This window comes from Zingiber officinale, chromosome 7B (assembly GCF_018446385.1).
Source record: "Zingiber officinale cultivar Zhangliang chromosome 7B, Zo_v1.1, whole genome shotgun sequence".
NCBI classification, from domain to species: Eukaryota; Viridiplantae; Streptophyta; class Magnoliopsida; order Zingiberales; family Zingiberaceae; genus Zingiber; species Zingiber officinale.
The window spans coordinates 52864979-52884695 of NC_055999.1; the positions used below are offsets into that span (position 1 = coordinate 52864979).

Below are 19717 nucleotides of genomic sequence, written 5' to 3' on the forward strand. Positions count from 1 at the left end.
TCGATGTGTGCCCTTTTTCGTATCCCGCTCGTCCAAGATTCGCCGGATCTCGAAAGTATCAAAATAGATACTTCTCTATACGTATCCACACGAACACACAAGGTGGAGATGACCAAAATAAGGTGTGCTAGCACCTTATGGGATTCGGCCAAGGAAAGGAGAGGGAGAGCAAAAATGGCTAGAGGAAGGAGATGAAGTGAATGCACATGAATGAAAAAAATGAATTCACATTCACAACAAAAAGTGGCCGGCCACTTTCCCAAGTGTAACCCCCAATTTTTGCATTAAGTGTGGCCATTAAGATATTTGTAACCTCCATGAGGTGGCACACACATGTGCTAAACATGATGATGTGACACCACATCATTGGCCACTTAATGCCAACTCACCAATGAGGTGGTATAAAGTCAAGTCAAACTTGACTTTTCATCTTCCTCTCAAGTCAAGTCAAACTTGACTTAATCTTTCTCATGGTTGATCTAATCCAACCATTTAATTCAAGCCAATTTAATATAATGAATCTAATTCATTTAATTAAATTGATTCAATAAGTCATAGTCTAAATTAGACTCATTAAACACATGAATCAACTTGAGTCCAACTCAATTAGCCCAATTAGGATTACACTTAATCCAATTTGATTCATCAAATGAATCTAATCCTCTTGGTTCATCATATGAACCTAATCTCCATCTAATTATCCTTAGTGTGTGACCCTATAGGTTCTTGTAACGTTGGCAATGTCCCTAAACCCATTTAGGAGCATAAGTAATGAGCGGTATCTAGCAACACATCATTACTACCCAATGTTACAAGAATGTTGAGATCCAACATCACCTTGTGACTACTAATTGTGACTCCTCACAAAATATGACAAGTGTCCTTCTATCCTAGACATCTAGATTGATCAATGTGAGGCATAAACCGTGTCATCCTCTGATCAATCCAAATCTTGAACTCCAAGTAGACTCACTAAATCAAATGAGCTCAATATCTCATATTGACTCATTTGGGCATGGTCATACACTTCGTGGTCTCACTCTATCAAGAATATCGATGTCGCTCCCGTCATATAGGAGGAATAGATCCCATCTACATCACTCACATCCCTCTGCATAATTCGTTACATACCTAGTAATCGCCTTTATAGTCCACCCAGTTACGGGTGACGTTTGACGAAACCAAAGTACATAACTCCTTATGTAGGGATCCATGGTGACTTCAGGTCCAAGGACTAGTAGTCATACTAATAGCCACATGAGAAAGTATATGACACTCATATAACGATCCATGATACTTTCTCATGGCGGGTCATTCAGTAAACATTCTCTAACGCATACCCATGTGTCAACTTGATATCTCTATATCCATGACTTGTGAGATCAAGTCATCGAGTTGACCTACATGCTAGTCTTATTGCATTAACATTGTCCCTGAATGTTAATACTCGACCAGGAATGATTAAGAGTAGTGTTCCCTATATCATCTCACTATCAATTAAACCAATCGAATGATATAGGTAAGAACCTTCTACTCAAGGACGTTATTATACTTAGTTTATTTGGCACCAATACAAGTAAGTATAATAACCAAAAACTAAATGCCTTTATTTATATAGAATATGATACAACAAGTCCAAAATACAATCATCAAATGATTGGCTCTAGGGCTCTAGCTAACATTCTCCCACTAGCACTAGTGCTAATCAGTGTAGGCTCTAAGCCCCAATGACCTAGTGTGACCATCATGCTTCCTCTGTGCCAAAGCCTTGGTCAAGGGATCTGCAATGTTAGCCTCCGTAGGTACTCTGCAAATCTTCACATCTCCTCTCTCGATGATCTCTCGAATGAGATGGAAGCGCCGTAGTATATGTTTGGTCCGCTGGTATGAGCGAGGTTCCTTCGCCTGTGCTATAGCTCCATTGTTGTCACAATAGAGCTCAATAGGGTCAGCAATGCTAGGAACCACCCCAAGTTCAGAGATGAACTTGCGAATCTAAACTGCCTCTTTTGTTGCCTCTGATGTAGCAATATACTCGGCCTATGTCGTAGAATCAGCTACTGTGTCCAGCTTCGAACTCTTCCAGCTCACAGCACCACCATTAATGCAAAACACGAACCCCGACTGCGATCTATAGTCATCCTGGTCGGTTTGAAGCTAACATCACTGTAACCCTTTACAGCTAGCTCATCATTGCCTCCATATATCAAGAAATATTCTTTAGTCCTTCTTAAGTACTTAAGAATATTCTTGACCGCTATCTAGTGACTTTCACTTGGATCTGACTAGTATCTGCTCATCATGCTGAAAGCATACGAGACATCAGGTCGAGTACATAGCATGGCGTACATGATAGATCCTATGGCTGAAGCATAAGGGATCTTATCCATGCGGTCTCTCTCCTCTCTAGAAGAGGGACCTTGAGTCTTCGAAAGACTCACGCCATGTGACATCGACAGAAATCCCTTCTTGGAGTTCTACATGGCAAACCGAAGGAGTACCTTGTCAATGTATGTACTCTGACTTAGGCCAAGCAATCTCTTACATCTATCTCTATAGATCTGTATCCCTAGAATGTGGGATGCTTCACCTAAGTCCTTCATTGAGAAACAAGTCCCTAGCCAAGTCTTGACAAACTGTAGCAAAGGGATGTCCTTCCCAATGAGAAGTATGTCATCCACATACAATATGAGGAAGACAACTATGTCCCCTACAACCTTCTTGTAGACACAAGGTTCATCTTCGTTCTTGATGAAACCAAACTATTTGATTGCATCATCGAATCGAAGATTCCAGCTCCGAGAAGCCTGCTTTAGTCCATAAATGGACTTATGCAGCTTGCATACTCTGCTAGTATGCTGTGGATCTACAAAACCCTCAGGTTGTGTCATGTACCCATCCTCGAGTAGGTTTCCATTTAGAAACGTGGTTTTGACATCCATCTACCAGATCTCGTAATCGTGGTAAGCTGCAATAGCAAGCATGATCCGAATGGACTTAAACATCGCTACTGGAGAAAAGGTTTCATCATAGTCAATACCATGAATCTGCTTGAAACCTTTAGCTACCAAGCGACCCTTATAGATAAGTCCATCCATGTCAGTCTTTCTCTTAAAGACCCACTTACACCCTATGGGGTTTACCCCTTTAGGTGGATTAACCAAAGTCCATACTTGGTTGGTGTACATGGATTCCATCTCGGATCTCATGGCCTCTAGCCATTTCTCGGAATCTGGTCTCATCACAGCTTCCTGATAGGTGGTAGGCTCATCCTCTATGAGCACAACGTCATCATGGTCAGACAAGAGAAATGAGTATCTCTCAGGCTGACGAAGTACCCTATCAGACCTGCGAAGGGGTATGTCTACTTGAACTAGTCGTTGTTCCTCAACTCTTTATGGAACAACATCATCCACAACACTTTGTGGTTCTAGTTCAACTTCCATCGAGGCTTCAGTACTAGGATCCGCATCTTGAACTTCTTCAAGATCGAATATACTCCCACTAGTCTTTCTAGAAACAAAGTCCCTTTCTAGAAAGACTCCAGTCTTTGCCACAACTATCTTGTGCTGACTGGGAATGTAGAAGTAATATCCCTTAGTTTCCTTGGGATATCCAATGAAATAGCACTCGTCAGATTTGGGTCCTAATTTGTCTGAGACTTGATGTCGAACATAAGCCTCACAACCCCAAATCCTTATGAAAGACACCTGCGCATCTCTCCCAGTCCATATCCTATATGGTGTCTTTATCACGGCCTTGGATGGAATTCGGTTGAGTATAAAAGATGCCGTGTCTAGAGCATAGCCCCAAAGGTATGTCGGAAGATCTGTGTGACTCATCATAGATCGTACCATATCTAATAGGGTACGATTCCTCCTTTCGGATACACCATTCCACTGTGGTGTTCCAGGAGGAGTGAGTTGGGATAGAATCCCACACTCAGCTAGGTAGTCACGAAACTCATGGCTAAGGTATTCTCCACCTCAATCTGATCGAAGTATCTTAATACTCTTGCCAAGCTGGTTCTGTACTTCATTCTTGAATTCTTTGAACTTTTCAAAGGATTCTGACTTATGTGTCATCAAATACACATAACCATATCTACTGAAGTCATCAGTAAATGTGATGAAGTACCTATAACCGCCTCTAGCAACGACATTGAAAGGGCCACATACATCACTATGTATGAGTCCTAACAAATCAGTCGCTCTTTCGCTGTGCCCACTAAAGGGAGTCTTGGTCATCTTGCCTCGTAGGCATGACTCGCATATCTCATATGATTCAAAATCAAATGAGTCCAGCAAACCATCCTTATGGAGCTGGGATAAGCGCTTGTCATTTATATGACATAAGCGACAGTGCTAGAGGTAGGTTTGGTTCAGGTCATTTGACTTGAACCTCTTGGTATTTATGTTATAGATAGGGCTTTCAAGGTCTAGAATATAGAGTCCATTTATCAGAGGTGCACTACAATAGAACATATCGTTTAAATAGACGGAACAACATTTGTTCTTTATTATAAACGAGAAACCTTTCTTGTCCAAACAAGAAACTGATATAATGTTCTTAGTTAATGCAGGTACATAACAACAATCGACTAACTCTAGTACAAGCCCAGAGGGCAGAGATAGACAGTAAGGCCCTACAGCAACAGCAGCAACCCGTGCTCCATTGCCTACTCGTAGGTCCACCTCGCCCTTTGTCAATGCCCTGCTATTTCTCAGTGCCTGTGTAACACCCACTAAGCTTTTAAGATAAGAATATGAATGTAGGATTTTTGCCTTAGAAAAATAATAAGAAGTGGGTTAAAGCAAAAAGAAATAAAATGAAACAAAAAGAAGAGGAGGTCAAGGATTGAATTTTGAACCTCTTATATTATAATTCATAGAATTAATTAGTAGAAACCAATTGGGATAGAGAGAATATATTGATAGCAAAGGAGGGAAACTCATGATAAGGGTGAGAGTAAAAGTTAGCCAAAAGAAAACAAGAAAAGAGCAAGAGAAAGACAACTTGCCTTCCTTCTTTCTCTCCCTCTTTCTTTCTTCATTTTGCCGAAAATTTAAGAGGGAATTAAAGGGATTCATTCCCCCTTATTTCATCATGAATGGTGAGAATAAATTAGAAAATAAAATAAATAAAAGAAAAATAGAAAATGGGTTAAGGGAGAAGGAAAGCAAAAATCAATTTTTCTACCTCTTCCCCCTTAACATAAAAGGGAGCAAGAAAAGAGAAGGTTATTTTTCTCTCATTTCCTCATCCTCCCTCTCCCTCACCGAACACCACTCCCCTCTCCTCCATCTTCGGCCCCAAGCCAAGGTTTTCTCCTAAGAAAGCCTAAGATACAAGGAGGACTTAGCAAGGGAATCAAGGGAAAGGAACTAGAAGAAGAGGCTACTTCTTCCATCACCATACCTTAGATCCACAAGCGAAAAGGATGTAAGCTTCCCCTCACCTGTGGTACAAGGCATTTTATGTGATTTTCGGATTTTATTAGGATTATAAAACCTAGAATAGACTTGAAGAAAAATTCGGCCAAAGAAGAGTGTTCAAATCTAGGAAGATTTAAACAAGTCCTCATTTCATGATATTTTTTCTATGCTATGTAGGAAGGTTTTTCCTTCATGTTTTTATACCTATATGATGCTTGATCAGAGGAGTACCTAACCCTAGAATTTCGGCCAAAAATATTTTCAAGAGGTTAGAGAAATCATTGTTTAACCAAACTAGTACAAGATTTCTCCCATGAACTACTAAGGGTCTTTTATTGGTTTTCTTGCTTGAAAGTTACTTGGAACCAAAAGAAATCCACTCATATGTTTCGGCCAAGAAAAGGGCTTAGGGTTAGGAAGACCTTTAAATTTAAGTAACCATGTTTGTATGATAGAATATAGAGTTCTCTTAAAGAATTGCATGTTGAATATTGCTAGAAATTCATGAACTCTTATTTTAGATTTTCGGCCATGATAAGATGGATAGCTTAGAAAAGCTTAAACAAAATTTTAACATGCTCAAGACCTCTGTAATATTATGATATGGAAGTTGTTTGATGCTCTTATGCTTAATTAGAGTATAGAAAAATTTAGTTACATGATATATGATATGTAAGATCACAAGGGTCCTAGCTTGTTTATGAACCAACTTTGTATATGATGTTCTTAGTAATTTTTACCATGAAACTTACTTAGGTTTTCCATGCTTTAGGCCACTTAAAACCTAGTTTAGGGATTGGGCTTTAGGCCATGACTTCTTATGCTTTTAGGCTATTTGAAGCAAGTTTATACACTGATGAGTCTCGGCCAAGTAGGGTTTAAAAGACCTAGAAGCCTTAGAATTGAAACCAATGGTGTTAAAAATGTTTCTTATGGAAATATGATAATATGTTGATTGTGTCACATGCTTGTATAATTTTTTCCATGACCTAAATGGACCATTGTATGTTTCGGCCATGAAGGGATAGATGCCCTAGAAACCCTAGAACCAAAATTAAATATGCTTATGTCACTCTACATGAAATATGATAAGTAGAAAACCAAAGTTCTCATGCTATATGTTATTTAGTGACCTAAATGAAGCTAGGGTAAGTTTCGGCCACACCTATGGTATGATGTCTTATTATGAATTTATACATGATGTTAGTTCAAGTTCACATGCTTGTATACTTGTTTTTAGCCCTAAGGAATACTTGTTAAAAGTTTGGCCATGTTAAGGGCTTGAAGAACTTAGTAACTAGCTCAAATGTGCTTACTATGTTACTTGGAAAAAAATGCTATAAATATGGTTTAAGGTTTCCATGCTTTCATGACATTTGAGACCTTGTTTCACACCTGATAGGGTTCGGCCACATGAAGTTTAGGGACTTGGAGAACTTAGAAACCAAGATTAATCATGCTTATAATGCTTCCTATGAAATTGATGTGATGATAATTTAGGTTCCACATGCTTGGAGGTTGTTTTTACCTAAATTGAGATCTAAGGGGGGGTTCGGCCATGATAAGAACTCAAGGGATTAGGAAGCTTAGAACCCAAGTTAACTATGTTACCATGTTTCTTATGTTAGTATAATCACATGATACACCCTTATGCTTAAACATGTATGCTTGTGATTTATACTTTCCATGATATGATATGTTCTTAGAAATATGCATGCTTTGATGATATGTTATGTGATTAGAATATGCATGCTTTTATGATATGCTATGTGGATAGAAATATGCATGCTTTGATGATATGCTATGTGCTTAGAATATGCATGCTTTTATGATATGCTATGTGGATAGAAATATGCATGCTTTAATGATATGCTATGTGCTTAGAATATGCATGCTTTTATGATATGCTATGTGGATTGAAATATGCATGCTTTGATGATATGCTATGTGCCTAAAATTTGCATGCTCTCATGATATGCTATGTGGTGAAAATATGCATGCTTTGATGATATGCTATGTGCCTAAAATTTGCATGCTCTCATGATATGCTATGTGGTGAAAATATGCATGCTTTTATGATATGATGTATGCCTAAGTGATGCATACTTTTTATGACATGATGTATGCCTAAGTGATTCATACTCTTTATGACATGATGTATGCCTAAGTGATGCATACCTTTATGATATGATGTATGCCTAAGTGATGCATACTTTCATGACATGATGTATGCCTAAGTGATGCATACTTTTATGATATGATGTGTGCCTAAGTGATGCATGCTTTTATGATGTATGATATGTATAAGTATGACATGTACTTTACTTTATGTGGCTTGTACCAAGGGTGGGCTCCATAAGCGCCCCGGGGTCGATGGAATAAGACTCGGGCCTCGTTAGGGATGGGCTCCTAAGTGCCCCTAGGTCGATGGAGTAAGACTCGGGCCTAGTATGTTGCCTTGTAGGGTTCAAGACTTGCTACCTTGGACCTACATAGGTTGCGCGCAATATGTAAGTGGTACATAGCCGGGATCCCCTTTATGTTGATATTATGTTCAAGTATATATGTAAGAAGAAATGATTTTAAAGATCATGAGACATACACATGTTTTTCGGATACATGTTTTCAAAATCATATTGCATATACCTTATGATCATGTTGTGATGATGCTATGATTTATGATATGCCATGATTAGATATGATTATGTTATGTTTCATGCTATGCTTTAAGAGATGATATGCCATGATTAGATATGATTATGTTTTGTTTCATGCTATGCTTTAAGAGCTTGATATGCCATGTCATCTTATGATGATACTATGATATGCCATGATTAGATATGATTATGTTATGTTGCATGATATGCTTAAAGAGTATGATATGTTATGCCATGACTAGTTAAGATCATGTTATGTTGAGACATTCTTTGATTATGTGATGATTTTCGATTTTAGTGAGTAGGAAAGGAACTTACTGAGCCATGAGTGCTCATAGCTTACTTTCCTTGTACCACAGATAAAGGAAAAAGCTGGATGAGCTGAAGGAGCAGCAGGAGAGGCAAGGAGATGTGTGTGGCGGTGGCTAGGCAACCAAATAAGAACCTGCTTTAAGAACTTTTAAGAATTACGCTTTGGTTTCGTAAATTGTAGTACTAAATGGGTGACTTGATGTTATGTTTCTATTTATCTTGTTATCATGTTATGGAAACCATATTAGTGTAGTTCGGATTTGAGAACAAAAGAAAAGTTTTATTAATCTAAGAAAAATTATTTTAAGTCTTCCGCTGTAATATGTACATAGAGTATCGTAGCCCCGTCCCTTAGGGTTAGCAGGGAGGGCGGGCGTTACAGCCTGCACATTAGTACAAATGTGAGAAGCACATCCAATATCTAATACCCATGATGTAGAAATAGATAGATTGACTTCTATAACATATATACCTGAAGTAGAAGTCTCACTTCGCTTCTTCTTAAGGTCCTCCAAGTATACCTTGCAGTTCCTCTTCCAGTGCCCGGTCTGACCGCAGTGGAAGCAGGTAGCATCCTTGGCGACCTCTCCTTTAAGCTTCAGTGCCTTGTCTTTGCCCTTGGCTTGGGACTTTCCCTTGCCTTTGGGCTTGCCCTTGCCCTTGTGTTTCTGAACCATCAGAACAGAGTAGGGCTTAGCCTTCTTAAGGTTCAGCTCAGCAGTTCTTAACATGCTAAGCAGCTCGGGCAGTGACTTGTCAATTTCGTTCATATTATAGTTTAGAACGAATTAACTGTAGCTATCCGGCAAGGATTGCAAGATCAGGTCAGTGGCCAGCTCTTGGCCATGTGGGAACCCCAACCTTTGAAGGTTCTCTATGTACCCAATCATTTTGAGTACATATGGGCCTACGGGAGCCCCGTCTAACATCTTGCACAGAAACAGTGCCCTTGAGATCTCAAATCTCTCATGCCTCGCTTGTCCTTGATACAGTTGACGAAGATGTTCAACCATATCGTAAGCTCCCATTAACTCGTGTTGCTTCTGAAGCTCAGAGTTCATGGTCGCGAGCATTAGACAAGACACATCTAATGCATCATCTTGATGCTTCTTGAAAGCATCTCGGTCAGCTCGCGGGGCAGTGGCAGGAGGAGCCTCCGGAATGGGCTGCTCCAGAACGTACAGTTTACGTTCTTGGGTGAGAACTATTCTCAGGTTCCTGTACCAGTCCAAGAAGTTTGCTCCGTTGAGCTTGTCCTTCTCGAGGACAGATCGCAGGGAGAAGGTGTTCGTATTCGACGTCATAGTAATCTACAACAGAAATAAATGCAGAAATAAATATCATATTCTTAATCATTTAATTAGGCCTTTAACTAAATGATGCTCCCACTGAATTCTATAATTCATGTGGGACAAGATCCACATCATACTAACCGTTGAGTTAGCTTTGGCTAATACGCCCAAGACTTAGTATGATCGGTAGGTAACGATTACCAATTACATCTCTATGCAACTCTTGTTTATAGGATCAAGATCCGCATTGATATTAAAACTCGAGTTAGCTTTGGCTAATACGCCAGAGAATTATTTTAAACGTGATTTTGTCCTACCTTTCCAACCGTTGGAAGAATGCCTATAGTTGTACTCAATCCAACCGGGTTAACTAGTTACTCAATCTAATTGAGTCGTACTCACCCATGCATTGATAGGCGGGACCAAGATTGTCCCTCCGTACCCTACCAAGATAGTATGTGTTGCTCTGCTTTGGCAGATTCAACAACAGCATGCGATCGAGGTAGGCATTAGAGTTGACGTGATTTAGATCTAATCTAAACGTCGATGTTGTATCATATACATGATATAGATCTAATCTAATCGATAGGGTGCATCTTGTACACGATGTAGATCTAATCTAATCGTAAGGGTGCATCTTGTGCACGATTTAGATCTAATCTTAATCGTTAGGCACTAATTAATTACTTAATTAAACATGCATCACATACACAAGTAATTAACTAAATTTTGTGATTATGTCATGGCCTTACTACGATCTTCTCAAGCCAATGAGAAGATCGGATGGTCAACCTAAGGTCAACAGCTTCTCAAGCGTCTTCCTTTTAACCACCTTGTGTTGCTCGCGCCTTCCTCGTAACTCCGTCTTGAGTGGACCTTCCACCGCTTCAAATTTTGTACATTACATTTTTGAAACTCGAGTTACATTCGAGTTTAAACTAATTTACAACAAGAATAAAAGAAAAAGGCATGACGCGCAGGTCGCGAAAAATAAAAAATACAACACGCACATCACATCACGGCACGCAGGCTGTATTATGAATTACAACACAAATTATCCAATCGAATTGGGTCTTTGGGCCATGACTATCACAAAATTAATATATAATTCTAAATTATATATTTCTATAATTTTCTGTAATTTTTCCTATAATTTTTACAATTTTTACGAGTATAATTTCCTGGCGGTTCTGTTTAGCGATTTTCGAGCGCAATCGCGGAACGAATCCCCTTGCGGGGCCAGGGGCAGCGCCCCTACCCGCGATCTAACCATCACGAGGGTTCCTTTGCGATCTAACAGCGCCTTAGCCTGCTGTCCCAAAAAGTTTTGGGGCGAAACTTAGCCGTTTTGAGAAAAACTTCTCGGTAGTCGAAGCCTACAAGTGCCGAAACACTTGTGCTTCGCTTCTACGAGAAAAATACCCTTAAAAACTATAAAAATCATAAATTTACAGAATATTACAGAACTGAAAAGTTTTCATAAAACACAAAATAAACTCGTATTCGTCTTAGCACGTGGCTCTGATACCACTGTTGGGTTTTTCGGGCCGCGAAAATCGCGTTTTCGCGTCGCGGAAACCCCGAAATCCCCAGCCACCGGATCCGTGTGAAGAAAAATAAAATAAAATACGAGTACGAGTTTACAAAACTTAGATCTACTCCTAGATCTACATGGAAGAGATCTATACCTTCGATGCGTGGCCTTTTTCGTATCCCGCTCGTCCAAGATTCGCCGGATCTCGAAAGTATCAAAATAGATACTTCTCTATACGTATCCACACGAACACACTAGGTGGAGATGACCAAAACAAGGTGTGCTAGCACCTTATGGGATTCGGCCAAGGAAAGGAGAGGGAGAGCAAAAATGGCTAGAGGAAGGAGATGAAGTGAATGCACATGAATGAAAAAAATGAATTCACATTCACAACAAAAAGTGGCCGGCCACTTTCCCAAGTGTAACCCCCAATTTTTGCATTAAGTGTGACCATTAAGAGATTTGTAACCTCCATGAGGTGGCACACACATGTGCTAAACATGATGATGTGGCACCTCATCATTGGCCACTTAATGCCAACTCACCAATGAGGTGGCATAAAGTCAAGTCAAACTTGACTTTTCATCTTCCTCTCAAGTCAAGTCAAACTTGACTTAATCTCTCTCATGGTTGATCTAATCCAACCATTTAATTCAAGCCAATTTAATATAATGAATCTAATTCATTTAATTAAATTGATTCAATGAGTCATAATCTAAATTAGACTCATTAAACACATGAATCAATTTGAGTCCAACTCAATTAGCCCAATTAGGATTAATCTTAATCCAATTTGATTCATCAAATGAATCTAATCCTCTTGGTTCATCATATGAACCTAATCTCCATCTAATTGTCCTTAGTGTGTGACCCTATAGGTTCTTGTAATGTTGGCAATGCCCCTAAACCCATTTAGAAGCATAAATAATGAGCGGTATCTAGCAACACATCATTACTACCCAATGTTACAAGAATGTTGAGATCCAACATCACCTTGTGACTACTAATTGTAACTCCTCACAAAATATGACAAGTGTCCTTCTATCCTAGACATCTAGATTGATCAATGTGAGGCATAGACCGTGTCATCCTATGATCAATCCAAATCTTGAACTCCAAGTAGACTCACTAAATCAAATGAGCTCAATATCTCATATTGACTCATTTGGGCATAGCCATGCACTTCGTGGTCTCACTCTATCACTATCAAGAATATCGATGTCGCTCCCATCATATAGGAGGGATAGATCCCATCTACATCACTCACATCCCTCTGCATAATTCGTTACATACCTAGTAATCGCCTTTATAGTCCACCCAGTTACGGGTGACGTTTGACGAAACCAAAGTACATAACTCCTTATGTAGGGATCCATGGTGACTTCAGGTCCAAGGACTAGTAGTCATACTAATAGCCACATGAGAAAATATATGACACTTATATAACGATCCATGATACTTTCTCATGGCGGGTCATTCAGTATACATTCTCTAATGCATACCCATGTGTCAACTTGATATCTCTATATCCATGACTTGTGAGATCAAGTCATCGAGTTGACCTACATGCTAGTCTTATTGCATTAACATTATCCCTGAATGTTAATTCTCGACTAGGAATGATTAAGAGTAGTGTTCCCTATATCATCTCACTATCGATTCAACCAATCGATTGATATCGGTAAGAACCTTCTACTCAAGGACGTTATTATACTTAGTTTATTTGGCACCAATACAAGTAAGTATAATAACCAAAAACCAAATGCCTTTATTTATATAGAATATGATACAACAAGTCCAAAATACAATCATCAAATGATTGGCTCTAGGGCTCTAGCTAACAGTGCGTCCCTCGGATAATCAACATAAGAATTCATCACTCCTCAACTGCATCAAGATACAAGATATAAACACATATAATCTATCCTACCCCCTTGAATAACCCTATTTCACCCTCAAGATCATCTCTCAAACGTCCTTACACGGGCTTGTTCATGTCACGAACATCTCTCAGAAAATCGAATGAGAAATAATCTCTACAAGATCCACAAGGTATTCAAATATTCAATCAAGAATGGGCATTAGGTCCAAATCACAACATTCCACACAAGATCAAAGAGATACAAAATAGGACAAAATCATTGAAATAGGAAATTAGCAAATCCACAAGAGATTTACATCAAATCTTCATTACAAATACTCCCTCCATCCTAGAACAAGAGATCTAATCCATAGAACGAGGAAAGAAATCCGAAAATAAGAAGATTACAAGCATCTTGATCCCTAAATCCAAGAAAGAAAGGGAAGAAAGGCTTATCTACGATGAAGAAGGGTCTTCGGAGCCAATCCTTGCTCCCGGAGTCGAAACAATGAAGATCTACCCTCGAATCGCCGGAAAATCCTTCCAAGAAGGTGGAGGAATGCCCAAATCTTGATTTCCCCCAAAGGGGAGAAGATCCCTTTTCAAATCTTGAAGAAGGCTTTATATAGAGGAGGAGTTTGGGTGCCACACGACCTCGAGACACGACCGTGTGAAGCTCACACAGCTTGTGCTACTCCCTTCTCTGCCTGTCTCACATGGTCGTGTGTGAGACACGGCCATGGCCTGCTCTGCCACTGCTCCCCTTGCACGACCATGTAGATCTACACGGCCTGCACTGCCTCCGGCTCTGGAGCTCCTGCATGGCTGGGTGGTGCACACGGCCAGGGTGTTTTTGGCCTCTGGAAATGTTGCACGACCGTGTATATCTACACGATCGTGCACTACTTCATCTCTGGAGTGCTTACAAGGCCGTGTGGTGTACACGACTTGGCTCTATTGGCTTCACAACTTGGCACGATCGTGTGAAGCACACATGGCCATGACCAGTCCCTTTCCTGATGTAGCCACACGGGTGGTGATCCTCACATGACCTGGGCAACCCCCCATGGCAGGGCCATGTGTCACACAAGGATGGTGCCTTCCTCCTTTGTAATTTTTATCTCGAACATCATTTCTTCTCCAGAATCGACTCCTGTGTACAAAAAATGCACAAAAGTAGATCTCCGAACAAAAAGAATAAATATGCTAAAAGCAAAGCTGGAAGTACGAAAATGCATAGATAAAGCATGTACAAAGTATGTGAATATGCGTCAAAACAAGCTAAACAAGAGTATACAATCTACGCACATCACAATGCTCTAGCAATTTTCATGGATCTGATGAATAGGGTTTTTCTTGAGTTCTTGGATCAGTTTGTTATTGTATTCATCGATGATATTCTGATATATTCTCGATTCGAGGAGGAACATGGGCAACATCTTTGCATAGTTTTGGAGATGCTCCGGTGAGAGCGTCTCTATGCGAAGTTCAGCAAATGTGCATTCTGGTTATCTTCTATGGGTTTTCTAGGATATATTGTTTCTAGCAGGGGTATATCTGTGGACCCGCAAAAGATATAAGTTGTTACCAGTTGGGAGCAGCCAAAGTCAGTACAGGAGATTCATAGCTTTCTCGGTTTAGCTGGGTATTACAGGAGGTTTGTAGAGGGTTTCTCTAGCATAGCTTTGCCTTTGACTTGGTTGACTAGAAAAGGGGTGAAGTTTTGCTGGACAGAGTCTTGTGAGACGAGTTTTCAGGAACTTAAGCGAAGACTCATTTCTGCACCTATATTAGTACTTCCTTTTGGAGATAATGGCTTTGTACTTTATACAAATGCATCATTACAGGGGTTAGGCGCAGTGCTCATGCAGCATGGATGGGTTGTTTCCTATGCCTCTCGTCAACTGAAGGAGCATGAGAAAAATTATCCAGTGCATGACCTGGAGTTAGAAGCTATCATATTTGCACTAAAAATCTAGAGACATCATCTATACGAGATTACCTTCGAGATATTCACAGATCACAAGAGTCTTAAGTATCTGTCTACTCAGAAAGAATTGAACTTAAGATAGAGAAGAAGGATGGAATTCTTGAAGGACTATGACTGTATGATCAACTACCACCCAGGAAAAGCTAATGTGGTAGCTGATGCGTTGAGTAGGAAATCCCGAGGAGTTCTTGCCTGTCACCGTGTGATGGTTATAGAACTGGTACAAAAATTTTCTGAGTTGGGATTAGTAGAGCAGGGTCAGACTGAGCGGGGTATTCTGTTATCTATGGTTGCCCAGTTACCCATTGTAGAGAGGATTAAAGAAGCTCAGGCTACAGATCAGCATCTGCAGTTTTTGTATAGTAGAATCATCCCAGGACAGCAGACAGGGTTCTCTTGCAATGAAAGTAGAATTCTGTATTTCCAAGGGAGATTGTGTGCTCCTAAATCACCTTCCATGAAGGAAGACCTACTTCAGGAGGCACACCAGTCCAGATTTACGATTCATCCTAGTGGTACACACATGTATAGGGATCTGAGACATTCTTATTGGTGGACTGGTATGAAGAAAGACATTGTGAATTTTGTTGCACGATGTCTTGTATATCAGCAAGTGAAGGCTGAACATCAGAGGCCAGCCAATTTGCTTTAGAAGATTCAGTATCGGAATGGAAATGGGAGCATATCACGATAGATTTCGTCATGGGACTGCCTAGAACCCGGTGAGCACATGATACGATTTGGGTAATCATTGATCGGCTAACCAAATCTATTCATTTTCTATCGATACATAGGACAGAGTCATTGGATCAACTAGCGAAGTTGTATTGTAGAGAGATTACTTGGCTTCACGGTGTACCTCTCAGTATTATTTCAGATAGAGATCCGCGGTTTACTTCACAATTTTGGCAGAGTTTACAGCAGGCTATGGGTATAGAGTTACAATTCAGTACACCTTTCCACCCCCAGACAGATGGTTAGTCGGGGCGTACCATACAGATGGTGGAGGACCTACTAAGATCATGTGTTATAGACTTCGGAGGTAGTTGGGAGGATCATTTACACCTAGTAGAGTTTGCATACAACAATAGTTATCATTCAGGGATATAGATGGCACCTTATGAGGCTTTGTATGGCTGAGCATGCAGATCTCCCACCTTATGGGAAGAAGTTGGGGAATCACAGATTTTGGGGCCACAGAGCCTTCATCGTGATGCAGAGATGGTTCGTACTATCAGGCGTAGGTTGTCAGAAGCTAAGGATAGGCAGAAGAGTTATGCGGATTGGAGACGGAGACCTTTAGAGTTTTCTGTTGGTGATCATGTATTCTTATGGGTAACCACTACAAAAGGAGTAAAAAGGTTTGGGCTGAAGGGTTAGCACCTCGCTATATTGGACCCTTCCAGATTCTCGAGAGGATAGGTGAGGTAGCATATCAACTGGCGCTACCACCATCACTTACTAGGGTGCATGATGTTTTCCATGTGTCTATGTTGAGGAAATACGTACGCACCCTTCGCATATTCTTATAGGTGTATCAGTTGTATTTCAGCCAGATATATCTTATGAGGAGATTCCAGTTCGGATTTTGGACCGCAAAGAGCGCCAGTTGTGGAACAAGACAATTCGACTGGTCAAGGTGGGATGGCGGCACCATTCAGATAAAGAAGCCACTTGGGAGTTGGAAGATAAGATGCGGGCTAGTTACCCACACCTGTTTACTGAAGGTGAGTAAAGTTTATTTCAATAACTAGAATGAGTTTATCTACTACTTCTTTTTTTTATTGGGTAGTGATAAATTTGGGGACCAAATTTTTTGTTAGTGGGGGAGAATGTAAGATATGCGAAATTTTTTTAGGGTTACCATAGAAATACGCATTATTAGGTTTCATCGAGGAGTTATCTAGGGTTTAATTTCCTTAACCCTAAGTGAGTCCTATTAATAGGGCTCCATTTCTCACCCGAACTTGAGAACCCGACCCGATTCCTTTCTCTTCCTCTTTCTCTCTCTCGCGTGCGAACAACTTGACATTGACGGAGAGCCCACTCCACCGGTGATCTCGACTTCGTCGTAACATCGGAGGGTAAACATCGCCGAGTCTCGACTGTACCGGCCATCTTCGGTGGAGTGATCTTCTCCCTGGAATTTCTCTCCTCTCTGGTCTCGGCAAACAGCAGCGATGGATCTCCGATCCTATGCTTTCGCTTGCTGTCGGAGGGGAATCGGGGTACTGACGTTGGATCAAGCCAACATCGATTGTTTGGAGGAGGTAGCAACCATTGTTCCTTCCCGATCTCTGTCCCTGTTCGTCGGCAAGAACAGGTCATTGCCCTAACTTTGATCTTGGAGGTAAGGGTTTGGTGTTGGTTGTGAATTCGAACCTTGATCCTTTTCTAGTGTTGATTCGGGTGGTTTTATGGGAAACAGAGGTTGGTGTTTTGGTTTCGGCCACCACAGCTGTTGGGGATCACTTTCTCCATTGGATCTGTGATCGTCTCTGGCAATTGAATAAGAGGAGGTAATGAGATCAGTTTGTTACTATTGTTAACAGATTGTTTGGTGATTTCTTACTGTTCTTTCTTCTTGATTCGGCTAATGGAGATGCAATAAGTAATTCTGTTTGGGTGTTGGGGATTTTGAGTGTGCTGTTTTGCTGGGAATTCTGTGGATTGTTGATCGGGATTTGGTTAACAGTGATAAGGATTGTTATGTTAGGTAATTGGAGGATTTAGGTGTGAATAAACCTAATCTATGGTGATTATGGGTGTCTAGTGTTGCATTGTTTTAGGTAATAAGGGGAGGTTGGATGATGATTAAGGAACTAATGGGAATTTAGTTCTTGGATGGATTAAGCTATTTTGAAGTTGAATCTAGTCTTACCAATGTAAGGGAGTAGTAACCGTGGTTAGATATTACTCTAAAGTTGGTTATTTATTTATAGGTAATTCACCTATTTGTAGTGTATACATATAATTACATTAAATTGTATATGTGATACAGGACCTTGATCGGCGGCGTGCCACGTGACGCGGGTGGTTCTATTGATATGAGTTATCTTGAGGCGGGTATTTCTTCCTATCTCCTATTTAGTTCTTTGAACTTTAAAGCATGGTTATATTTGGATGTTTAGGTTGTATTACCTTAAATCTATATATTTGCTTCGTTCCTTCTTGTCACTTCTGTTTGACCTTTGATATGATCTAGTTTACTTCGATACAGTCTCAACTCTTGATATTGGAACTCTGCACATACGCATATGTAGAGTTTGTATCATAGATATGTCCGGTTGGTACGGTTAGTGTGTTTATCATGCATATTGATGTTGGGTATACACGTGATGGGTATGTGTTATTGGAGTTGCATAGTGGGTTGACCATTTTTGTATATTGGAGTATGCATATACGTTGGTTGTGGTTATTTGGGGTGTTTTTGGGGTTGCGTGATTGATGATAGTATCTATATTGTGACTATTCCCATCATGTCATCATTCATTGCATACTGACGACTATTTTCTCCCTTATGGTGAGAGGGTCGTTAGTTGTTTATAGCTAGCTACCCATTCGACCACTGTTGGAGAGTGGTAGCTGGGAGTGGAGCTAGTCCTGTCGCGCTTACTCAGCCATTCGGTGTTTATACTCTGCCAGCCTCTACCACTCTGAAGTAGTGGGTCTTGAGGGTACAGTAGTCAGAGGGCTTGAGTTGTGAGTGGTCAAGGACCGTTTGCTATGTAGTTAGATAACTACTTAGCAAACCGTCCGCTTCGGCCGCCTAAAGCGGTGCATGTACTGGAGGCTAGTACGGTTTGTCACGGACCCAAGCCTCGGCCATACAGGGGGCGTGGTGTCTAGAGAGGTGGCGGGGGTGACCATGGAGCATGCATACGCATTTTGCATATGATGCGCGGTGCATCTGTGAAGATATTTTTACATACATGCCTAGTAGATATTAGTTGCATGTGATTGTGTGTTATTGCATTTGTTTGAGCTATGTATGCTGCATTTGGATGCCATACTGCATACATGTCATTTATTTTACATGTATATGTAGTCGTATTTATATTTACATAGGTGTCACGAGTAGATCTGCTGCTGTTCCAGTGAGTTTACTGATTATGGTATCATGGTATTGATTCTAGTCGAGCATTGCATTTATTGTGGCAGGTATGTTTATGTATAGATGTTGTATCAGATGTGGCTAGATGTGTTATATTTTGATAGAATGATTTTATTCTTATTTATGGAGACTGTATTCCTTGGTTCCTTTATCGTCATATTACCCATGCTTTAATCTATCTTTACCCGCTGAGTTCCTTGTACTCACCACCCCGTCTATACTATTTTGATTTCAGGTAGTAGGTAAATGATATGGAGTTGCTTGGAGTATACTGCCAGCCGGTCCCACTTCTCACATCATATCCGAGGACTTTTATCGGTTTTAGTTCTTATTATTTGCATTTCATACTCGTTGGATTTAGACTTGTGAGCACTAACTATGTTTGATACGTGTATTGTGGACTTGTATCTGTGATGTTTTTGCGGACTTCTGCATTTGTGGGTTTCCTCTTCATTTTTCCGCTGTGCTTTTGATATAGCCGTGTGGGATGCATATTAGCTGTGTGATTGTTTTCATTTCTTT

At 40.4% G+C, this 19717-nt stretch overlaps 1 protein-coding gene across 1 annotated transcript; it reads left to right on the top strand.

Moving 5' to 3' along the window:
- Positions 1–15286: 15286 nt before the first annotated feature.
- On the top strand, positions 15287–17899 carry LOC122004343. Its single transcript, XM_042559247.1, has 4 exons — positions 15287–15714; positions 16230–16404; positions 16634–16808; positions 17871–17899. Exons 1-4 carry the CDS (start codon positions 15287–15289, stop codon positions 17897–17899), a joined length of 807 nt encoding a protein of 268 aa, XP_042415181.1.
- The last annotated feature ends 1818 nt before the right edge of the window (positions 17900–19717 follow it).

Bases quoted from the DNA above. Each gene is read 5' to 3' on its own strand.
- LOC122004343 (XM_042559247.1), top strand. From the start codon at position 15,287: ATGGTTATAGAACTGGTACAAAAATTTTCTGAGTTGGGATTAGTAGAG. The intron at 15,715-16,229 runs GCCAGCCAATTT...CTGAGCATGCAG, and splicing joins GTGAAGGCTGAACATCAGAG to ATCTCCCACCTTATGGGAAG. The intron at 16,405-16,633 runs GTATTCTTATGG...GTTGTATTTCAG, and splicing joins AGTTTTCTGTTGGTGATCAT to CCAGATATATCTTATGAGGA.